Raw genomic sequence first — 11,116 nt, 5'->3', positions numbered from 1 at the left:
GTTTTTGTTTTGTTGTTTGTTTGTTTGTTTGTTTGTTTGAGACAGCATTGCTTTGTGTAGCTTTGGCTGTCCTGGAACTCACTTTATAGATCAGGCTGGCCTTGAACTCAGAGATCCACCTGCTTCTGCCTCCTGAGTGCTGGAACCCGACATTATTGTTTACTTTCTATTATTTATTTTCCACTCTTGTGCATATGTCTCATGATGGTTTTCCTTCTGTTTGCATGTTGCTCAGCTAGGTTTTAGAACCATTATTTATTTCTCCACCCACTAAGGCGTTCTTAGGTGTACTCTTCAACTCTACCCTATTTAGGTCCCCTCTGACTCTTATATCTTTTCTTTCTCTCATCTTTAGCTCCTCCTCATTTTACTTCTTAATTATAACCTCCTATAGCTTTAAAAAAATCTCCAAAATTGGTTGGCCATAACATTATCCCAACTTTCCCCTCCAAGCCATATACCTACTTCTCCTGTCTTCTTTTCGAAGTCACTATAATACTGAAGGCTTTATTTAAAGGTTTCTTTGTATGTGTGCAATGGACTGAAAAAGAATGGTCCCCATAGCTTCATACATTTGAGTGCTTGGTCCCAAGTTGGTGGACTGTTAGGTAGTGTTAGGAGGTGTGGCCTTGTTGAAGGAGGTGTGTCACTGGGAGTAGGCTTTGAGGTTTCATATGCCAGGCCTGCCTCCACTCCTCAATGCTCTATCATGCTTTGTTCAATTTTTCAGAATGATCACCTGGAATGAAGTAATGCTGCCCTACAGTACACTATAACTTGTCCAACTCTTCATCAGTGACCATCTTCATTGGCATGCACCACCACACCAGGCTAAAAGAGCAATCTTAACATTTAATCATGCAAACCAATTAGAAGGGACAAGCCAGTTAGCTGTTTCTGGATAAAGACACATTTTGCAATTGTGCTTGTTTTTTAGTTTAGAAGAAAGGTGTTTAAGGTGGAAATGTCTTGTTCTAAAGGAGAACTAAATACCATTTATGGTGGTTTGAATAAGAATGGCCCCCATAGACTCATGTGCTTGAATGCTTGACCCATAGAGAATGGCACTATTAGAAGGTATGGCCTTGTTGGATTAGGTGTGGCGTTGTTGAAGGAAGTGTGTCACTGTGTGAGTGGGCTTTGAGGTCTCATATGGTACACAGTCTCCTTCTGCTGCCTGTGGTTCAAAATATAGAACTCTCAGGACCTTTTTCCACACCATGTCTGCCTGCATGCTGCTATGCTTTCTGCAATGATGATAATGGACTAAAGCTCTGAAACTGTAAGCCAGCCCCAATAAAATGTTTTCCTTTATAAGAATTGCTGTGGTCACGGTGTCTCTTCACAGCAATAGAACCCTAACTAAGACTCCATTTCAAGGTGTTAGACGTTATTCAATCTCTGAATATAGTTAATAGGGAAGGAAGGGAGTGGCACACACACAGTGAAAACCTGTGTCACATTGAAATTGCTGACGGAGCCAAAGGACTACTTGATGTTCTCCAAGCCACAAGAGATCAGTTTCAAGGGCATCTAATTTTTCAAAAATCATTTACTATTTTCTCTGACTATCCTGGAACTCACTCTGTAGATTAGGCTGGCCTTGAACTCACAGAGATCCACCAGCTTTTGCCACCCAAGTACTGAGATTAAAAGTTTGCATCACCACTGTCTCACCCTAACACTTCTTTACTAGATAATATTTCTTCGTCATAGTTAGGTAAATACAGACATCCAAATTAAGACTAGGGTAGGAGGCCCAAAATGTCGGCGCCCAGAGGGAGGTAGAAAGCCCTAAGCCACCCTGGACCTGCCACCATGGATGAGTCCTCGCTGCCTATGGTTCCAGCCCCTATTGCTGCTCCAGGGCCAGCACCATCGGCCGCTGCCCCTCGGGTGCCCTTTCACTGCAGCGAATGTGGCAAGAGCTTCCGTTACCGATCGGACCTGCGGCGTCACTTTGCTCGGCATACAGCGCTCAAGCCCCATGCATGTCCTCGCTGTGGCAAGGGCTTCAAGCATAGCTTCAACCTAGCTAACCACCTGCGCTCACACACCGGAGAGCGGCCCTATCGATGCTCTGCCTGCCCTAAGGGATTCCGAGACTCCACTGGCCTGCTGCACCACCAGGTCGTCCACACTGGCGAGAAGCCGTACTGCTATTTGGTCTGCGAGCTCCGCCGTACTGCTGTTTGGTCTGCGAGCTCCGCTTCTCCTCTCGCTCCAGCCTGGGCCGCCACCTCAAGCGACAGCACCGGGGCGTCCTTCCGTCTCCCCTGCAGCCGAGCCCAGGCCTGCCTCCCCTGAACTCCCCCTGCTCAGTGTGTTGCAACGTGGGTCCCTGTACGGTTTGTGGAGGTGGAGGGGCTGGCGGAGGAGAGGGCTTGGAGGGAGCAGGAGCAACCAGCTGGGGACTAGCAGAGGCGGCAGCTGCCGCAGCTGCCTAGTTGCCCCCGTTTGCATGTGGCGCCTGTGCCCGTCGCTTTGACCATGGCCGGGAGCTAGCTGCCCACTGGGCCGCGCACACTGATGTGAAGCCATTCAAGTGCCCACGCTGCGAGCGCGACTTCAACGCGCCCGCGCTGCTGGAACGCCATAAGCTTACTCACGACCTGCAGGGGAGCAATGCACCCCCAACGCAGGTCTGGTCCTCGGGTGGGGGTCCAGAGGTGGCAGGAGATGGCGATGCAGTGGAGGTAGGGGATGCCCCGCCGACCTGGGACGCCAGGCTACTTCTAAGCCCCACCGGGGCAGGCATCCCCAAGCTGGAGGCACTGCTCCCTGAGGGTGAGGGTGCAGAGAATGCTCAGGCTCCAGCTGCAGCAGCCGAGGCATCCTCGGAAGACACACTGTACCAGTGCGACTGCGGGACCTTCTTTGCGTCTGCCCCAGCCTTGGCTAGTCACCTAGAAGCCCACTCGGGCCCAGCCACCTATGGCTGCGGCCACTGCGGGGCATTGTACGCAGCGCTGGCCGCTCTAGAGGAGCATCGGCGTGCCAGCCACGGTGAGGGCAGTGGGGAGGTGGCCCCTGATGGTGACGGCGAGCAGGCGTCTGGAGGGCCGGGGCCCGGCTCCTCCAGCCGTGGCAAGAAAATCTTTGGCTGTTCAGAATGCGAGAAGTTGTTCCGTTCACCTCGCGACCTGGAACGGCATGTTCTGGTCCACACAGGGGAGAAGCCGTTCCCGTGCCTAGAGTGTGGCAAGTTCTTCCGCCACGAGTGCTACCTCAAGCGCCACCGACTGCTGCATGGCACAGAGCGGCCCTTTCCCTGCCACATCTGTGGCAAGGGCTTCATCACACTCAGCAATCTCTCTAGGCACCTGAAGCTGCACAGGGGCATGGACTGAATAGCCAGGCCATCCCGACCTCTACAAGTCCAGAGCCAGACCATAATAAGATGAGGCCCTTGCCTGGAAAAATGGTGCCACCCAGAACCCACACAGGACCACAGTGAAGCATCCTTCAGCAAAGGGGTCCAAGGACATAATTGTTGGGGACTGAAATCTACAGAGGGACTCTTGACTTTGAGACCCCTGGAATGTGGACATGCTCGGATCAACTGGCCTCCGCCACTGAGACCTGAGAATGAAAAACGGGTCTCCACTAACACCTCTCGGCAGTTCACATGTGGGTACCCTCACGGTCCTACCACCCTGAGAGCCATCATTCCCAACGACCTTTATCTGGGGGATGGGGGCAACATCTTGGAATCTTCAGGATCCCCTCCAGATAACACCCACCAGCCACTCACTGGTAGCCCCAGAAAATGAGTATAGCCAGAATCTGCCTTTCCCCGTTTTGCTTCCTATGCTGAAAGAGGACCAGGGTAGATGCCCCCACCTTCAGTTAACCTCCTCAGATTAGGTCTCCCTTCCTGCAGAATGGTCTGACCCTACTCATCGCCCCCCATCCTGAACACTAGCTTAGACTGGCCCAAAGTCTCCCTGCCCTGTAGGTTGGATTGACTCAGATACACATACTCCTGTGCACTTGCAATGGGCTGGTGCAGGCTGTGGCCTGACTCCACTCTCCTTAGAGTAATAGGGCAGACATTTCCTTACGCTGTAGAGCACAGTCCTACAGGTCGTCCCAATCCTGTGACCTGGTGGAGGTGGTAGACATTGGAGTTTCCCTCCTCCTCAACTGTAGTACCTGTCAGTCTTTCCATCACTACCACCTTGTCTCTGTGTTCTGACCCCAAGATGAAAGGGGGACTTGGCTAGGGGTTTCTCCCCCGTGAGCCTCAACCTCATCCCCTGGTCTCCCCAGTGTCTCTGGGACTCCAATAAACCTCATTCTGTCTGTCAAAAAAAAAAAAAAAAAAAGACTAGGGTAGGAATGCCCTTCTAGAATTGGGTAAAGACATATAGGGAAAGGTGGTCTTTTTTTTTTTTTTACAGGGTTTGTGTAGTCAAGGAACCTAAATGCTTGACTAAATAGTGGAATATATCTGTCCTCTGGTCTTGGGAGTCATTTTGATATAGGATATTCATATACCATCATGGTTGCACATAAGCACAAAATGGACTTGATATGGTAGGTAGGGACATCTGTAGAGGAAAGATTCCATGTATTTTCCAAGGGGATCCATGGAATTTGTTTAGAGAAATACGTGTGATCTTGTAAGTGGATAAGGAGCCCATGTGAAGAAAATATCTCAAGTGGCCACTGGGTAACCATTGGTGCTTAGTGGAGTTTCAGGTTCAGACCACAATGCTGGTCTAAGTTGAGAGGGTTGAAGTATATAGGCTTGTCACATGTAACTGTCCTCTGAGCTGAGCAACTGTCATTTGGAGACATTGAGCTGTGTCCCCTTGCAAAAGATCACCCAAGCTTGGCTTTTTGACAGTTTACCCTCCCCCATATCCAACTGTTCCCTACCAACTGGCAACTCAGCACATGACCGGGGGGAGGGGATAGAGAATACAGAGGCCAACGCTTTATCTTTGTGGCTATGAGAAAGCCCTTATCCCTGCTGGGTAAGGCTTTTCATTTACAGATCTATTGCTGTGATAATACACTAAGGCCAAGTCAACTGATAGAAAAAAGAGTCTATCTGGGGCACACTACTTCAGAGGGTTGCAGTCCATGATAGAGGAGCAAAGGCATGATTCCTGGAGCAGCTGAGAGCTTACATCTTGATGCACAGATAGGAGACAGAGAGAGAAAGTGGCCCAGTGAAAATAGCCTGAATCTTTTAAAATCTCAAAGTCTGCGCCCCGGGGACGGACACACTTCCTCTAACAAGGCCATACCTCCTAATCTTTCCCAAACAGTTTCACTGACTGATGACCAAGGATTCAAGTATATGAGCCCTTCCCATTCAAACCACCGCAGCTCCCCAGAGTGAAATTTGATGGAATCGAGCCTTAGTTTGTTGTTGGGACTTTGGAAGGAGTAGACTTTATTTATATCTCCCACTGGGAAGGGATTTTTAGCAACAGGGCCCAGTATATATGTGGAGCTAAAGCAGGAATAAACAGGAAGTGATGAGAGTATTGTGGAATTGAGAGAGATTGTAGCAATCATAGCAAGAAGAGTGTTTCGGGGGGGGTTTCAGATGCACTGTTCTCAAGGACACATTCAGCTGCACTGATACAGCTTTTTAATGCCTCTCCATACCAGATGGTGGATTGGAGATTGAAATTATTGGGAATATTCCCATCTCTTGTTATAAGCACATCCCAGGCAATGGAGTTTTCAACGTGTGATTGAGGTTCGGGAGAGGGTCTGGGTCCCTCTGATGTTGCTCAGTTGTGCCTTCTGGGGCCAGCTCATGGTATAGCTTTATGAGTAACACTGGATCCAGAGAGGTCAATAGAAGAAAGCACAGAACTGGATCCTTGGCCCCAATATGAGGGACTGGGACCCAGCCATTGGCACTTGAGAAAGTTGATGTAAAACCACAGGTTGGGGTCAAAACTTCTTGCTTCCTGTGGCATTTTCCTTCAGGTGTTGGGAGTGGGGTGAGGTAGAATATAGAAGAACAGTTTCAAAACTTTGAAGTATAAATTGTTTTGGAAAAGTTGTTCCTGAGCACCTAACCCCTTTTTCCGCCTTTTTTATTTTTGTGTTTGATTCTTGAGTAATGAGTTTGTTCAATTAAGACTTGTACTTGGGGTTTATAGAGAACTTCACAAGTGATGTGAATTTCCAAACACTGACAAAAAGAGACAAATGTTTTAGCTATGTAATCATGACGACTGTCTGTTTTCATCTATTCCAGGACTCCCATTACAGAGAAAGCAATCAGTACGTGTCTGCAAACAGCTCAAGCAGACCCGACTCATGTGTTTGAGTGGTAGTATAGATAAAGCCCGAAAGGGAATCAACACAAACATGAGTAAATTTAAAATTACCAAAGGCATTTATGTGCGTCACATCCATTCGTCAAAGATCATTAGGATAAAGACCATGAGGGTTGACTTCTATTGGACCAGATGGTAGGACCCAGCGACTGGCAGTTGGTACAGGACTGGGTAATTTGTTGGTATCCATAGCTTTTCCTCTCCTGTGGAAACAAAAGCAAAACCCCTTCCCGAGTGTAACACATGTCCTAGTTTCCATTCTGAGGTCAGTACATCTTTAGAGTATATCAGCTGATTTAATCCTGTAGTTTTTTCTACTATCCAGTGTTTTTAAGCAGCTTTTGTTCCTTTCTCATTAGCATTTAGAAAATTCAAAGTTATTAAAGCATTATGCAATCTACTTCTGGGGCTATTTTTTATCCCTTTCTGTTTACTTAACATATCCCTAAGAATTTGATTTGATCTCTCTATAACCGCCTGCCTGCCCTGTAGGATTTTGTAGTATACCTGTAATATTCTTTATATTATAATGAGCAAAAAACTATTTCATTTTCTTAGAGACATATGCTAGAGCATTACATGTCTTTATTTGTGCAGATACACCCATGATGGCCATAACTTCTTTTTTTTTTTTTTTTTGGTTTTTTTCAAGACAGGGTTTCTCTGTAGCTTTGGTGTCTGTCCCGGAACTAGCTCTTGTAGACCAGACTGGCCTCAAACTCCCAGAGATCCGCCTGCCTCTGCCTCCCGAGTGCTGGGATTAAAGGCATGCGCCACCACCGCCCGGCTAATGGCCATAACTTCTAGCAAATGTGTGATTACCAAATTAGCCTTATCCAAACTCAAAGCAGTTGCCCATTGAAAACCTGAATAGTTATCAATAGTGTGGTGTACATATTTTATTTTAGCTCTCCAAATTCTACAAAATGGAACATATCCATCTTCCAGATTTATTTCCTCTGAGTACCCATTGGGTTCCTTCCTGCAGGTAGTGGTGTTTGGTTATACAAAAAACAAGTAGGACATTTCATTATAATTTCCTTGGCTTGTTGCCACATGATAGAAAAGTCTTTTATAAAACCTTTTCTATTGATATGATGTTTTCTATGAAATTCTGAGGCCTTCAATATATTACCAATCAATAATTGATCAATTTTTGCATTACCTTGTTCTAGAGGACCTGGTAGACACATATGGGATTGAATGTCTGTTATGTATATGGGATGTCTGATTCCTAATTGTGTCTTGTAACTGAATAAATAATTAAGTCAATTCTGTATCAGCTGGTATAAATTCAGTGGTTTTGATATGCAAAATAACTCTTTCAGCATATTGTGAATTGGTAACTATGGTGAGAGGTTCTTTAAAATCCCTTAGTACCATGAGAATAGCAAATAAATTTGAGTTTTGGACAGAATCATAAGGGCTTTGATACACTTTACTTAAATTTTCTGATTTGTATCCTACCTTTCCTGATTTATTTGCATCAGTTTAGAATGTAGGGGCTCAGTTATTGGTGTGTCCCGTATAATGCAAGAAAGCGTCCAGGTAGTTCTCTTTGTAAGTTGAATTCTCTTGCTTTTTGGATAGTTATTGCTAATCTCTCCCCCAAAATTACTACAAGCTCTTTTCCAGGGTTCATTTTCTTACCACAATTTGTCAATTTCATCATTATTGAAAGGTATTATAATATTTGCTGGGCATATTCCTGCTAATTGACAAAGTCTCAATTTTCCATTTAGAATTAAGAGACCTTTTCCACTTAAGTTTTTAATGTTTATTTTACTCTGTTTATATGTTAAAAATATCAATCTGAGATAATATCTTTCCTCCCCATTAAAATTCCTGTAGGGGAATGTTTGGAGGGTAATATGACCAGAATGCAGTTAAGATTCAGATCTACATGACACACATGTGCCTTCTGTAATTTCTCTTCAATCAAAGCCAGTTCTCTCTCAACTTCAGCTGATAATTCCCTGGGACTATTTAAGTCCTTAACACAATCTAAGGTTTTGTTTAAATTAATCAGGTCATTAGGTCCTATCCCAATAGTGGGCTGTAGATGGGAAATGTCTCCTAACAATCTTTGAAAGTCATTAAGAGTCTGAAATCAGTCTCTCCTAACTTGCATCTTTTGGGGTCTAATTTTTTGTAAACCTATTTTGTAACCTAAATAATTAACAGAGTCTCCTCTTTGTATTTTTTTTTCAGGAGGAATTTGTAATCCCCAATAAGGCAAATTTTTCTTTACTTTTTCAAACATTCTTTCTAATAGCAAACTGTCCATGTAATGGCAAGCTATAGATTGAGGAAACTGCTTATGTATCATTTCCAATGACTGGCTTACAAAATATAGATACAGGGTGGGCTATTTAACATTCCCTGTGAGAGAATCTTTCATTGATATTTCTTAGCAGGCTGAGAATTATTATAAGTAGGCACTGTGAAGGCATATTTTTCTCTGTCTTTTTCTTGTAAAGGTATAGTGAAGAAACAATCTTTTAAATCAATAACTATTAGAGACCATTGTTTAGGCAATAGAGAAGGTAAAGGAATGCCAGACTGTAGAGAGCCCATTGGCTGATTCACCTTATTAATAGTTCTTAGATCTGTCACCACTCTCCATTTTCCAGATTTCTTTTTAACAACAAATACAGGAGAATTCCAGGGGCTGGTTGATTCTTCAATATGCTGAGCATTTAGTTGCTCCTGTACCAGTTGTTCTAAAGCCTAATTTCTCTACTGTTAAAGGCCATTGCTTAACCCAGACTTGTCTGTCAACCATTTTAAAAGTATGGCTGTTGGAACCTTTGAAATATCAGCAGCTGTTGTGCCCTGTTCTTGTACAACCTGAATGGTCAGTGACTTTCCTTTATAAAACATTCTAATATTTCCAGAAACATACATTAATTTATTGTTTGTTTCTTAGATTGGGGGAATGTTAATCTGAGTATTTAATTGCTGTAACAAATCATGTCCCCACAAATTTATTGCTATGTTAGCCACATATGGTTTCTATATTCCTCTCTGTCCTTCTGACCTATACATTCAAACCAATTCATGCTCTGCTTTACCTGAGATAAAGTTCTGATCCCTAAAAACTGAACATTTACATCCTGAAGAGGCCAATTTGGATGCCAAGATTCTGATGAAAATATTGTAACATCCGCACCTTTGTCTACTAGGCCTTCAATGAAAATGTCATTTATTCTTATTTTTAATTTTAGTCTTTGTTCATTTAGAGAAGTTTGCCAAAATACTCACCTTTTGATTTCTCCTGAATTTTTTGTTCTCTCTTCTATAGCTCTTCTATTACCTAGAGCAGTATGGTTCCTTACAATGGACATTAGTTTCTTTAATTGTTCTGGGAAGTAGTTTTATCTATGATGGCAGGAAACAACTGAACTGAATTTGGCATAGGGGCCTGCAAGTGGCCCCTCACAGAGTTTCCCAACAGCAAAGAATTCCTTGTTGACCTACATTCATTAGTCCAATGTCTGCCTTTGCCACACCTTCTGCATAATCCTGAAGGGAGGGACATTCTGAATGGATTATACTTAGATAAACATTGTTTCTAGGAATGCCCTGTCTGTAATCCCTCTTAAGGTGACATTGTTTGCCACAAATATATAGTTTGACATTTTGATTTTTCCTAAAACCTCTAGAAATCATCTCTCCTAAGCAAGCTTCATTATGAGCATGAATTAGAATGTATCTAGGATCCATTCCTCCAAAGGTCCTGACCTTGCCTTTAATGATGTAATTAACCTTTTGCATAGAGAATTAGCATTTTCAAAAGCCAGAGATTCAATTATTATTTGTCTAGCAGTGGTTAAGAGCATTGCCTGCTCTTCCAAAGGTCCTGAGTTCAATTCCCGGCAACCACATGGTGGCTCACAACCATCTGTAAGGAGGTCTGGTGCCCTTTTCTGGCCTGCACACATGCACACGGACAGAATATTGTATACATAATAAATAAATAAATATTTTTTAAAAATTTGGTATCATTCTATTTACTGAATCTTTATCAATTTTGGTGGTATTCATACCAAATTTGAACACCTGATTTTCAATAAAGGAGCTAAAAGTATACAATGGAAAAAAGAGAGCATCTTCAACAAATTGTGCTGGCAAAACTGGATGTCAATCTGTAGAAGAATGAAAATAGATCCATATCTATCACCATGCACAAAACTCAAGTCCAAATGGATTAAAGACCTCAATATCAGTCCAAACACACTGAACCTGATAGAAGAGAAAGTGGGAAGTACTCTACAACACATGGGCGCAGGAGAACACTTCCTACGTATAACCCCAGCAGCACAAACACTAAGGACATCATTGAATAAATGGGACCTCCTGAGACTGAGAAGCTTCTGTAAAGCAAAGGACACTGTCACTAAGACAGAAAGGCAACCCACTGACTGGGAGAAGATCTTCACTAACCCCGCAACTGACAAAGGTCTGATATCCAAAATATATAAAGAACTCAAGAAATTAGACCGTAAAAGGTTAATCAATCCAATTATAAAATGGGGCACTGAGCTGAACAGAGACTTTTCAACAGAAGTTCAAATGGCCAAAAGACACTTAAGATCGTGCTCAACTTCCTTAGCAATCAGGGAAATGCAAATCAAGACAACATTAAGATACCATCTTACACCTGTCAGAATGGCTAAAATCAAAAACACCAATGATAGCCTCTGCTGGAGAGGTTGTGGAGAAAGGGGCACTCTCATCCATTGCTGGTGGGAATGCAAACTTGTGCAACCACTTTGGAAAGCAGTGTGGCGGTTTCTCAGGAA

The 11,116-nt window shown here is 43.8% G+C and overlaps 1 protein-coding gene across 1 annotated transcript; it reads left to right on the top strand.

Moving 5' to 3' along the window:
- Positions 1 to 1,765: 1,765 nt before the first annotated feature.
- On the top strand, positions 1,766 to 4,245 carry LOC130867707 (flt3-interacting zinc finger protein 1-like). The gene is given in 2 exon segments (XM_057759827.1): positions 1,766 to 2,178; positions 2,181 to 4,245. Coding segments are annotated over 2 exon segments (1,530 nt in total). The 5' UTR covers positions 1,766 to 1,818; the 3' UTR covers positions 3,351 to 4,245.
- Positions 4,246 to 11,116: the final 6,871 nt, after the last annotated feature.

This window comes from Chionomys nivalis, chromosome X (assembly GCF_950005125.1).
Source record: "Chionomys nivalis chromosome X, mChiNiv1.1, whole genome shotgun sequence".
Lineage (NCBI taxonomy): Eukaryota > Metazoa > Chordata > Mammalia > Rodentia > Cricetidae > Chionomys > Chionomys nivalis.
The sequence above is the reverse complement of the archived record's forward strand: the minus strand, read 5'-3'. Positions and strand labels throughout refer to the sequence as shown.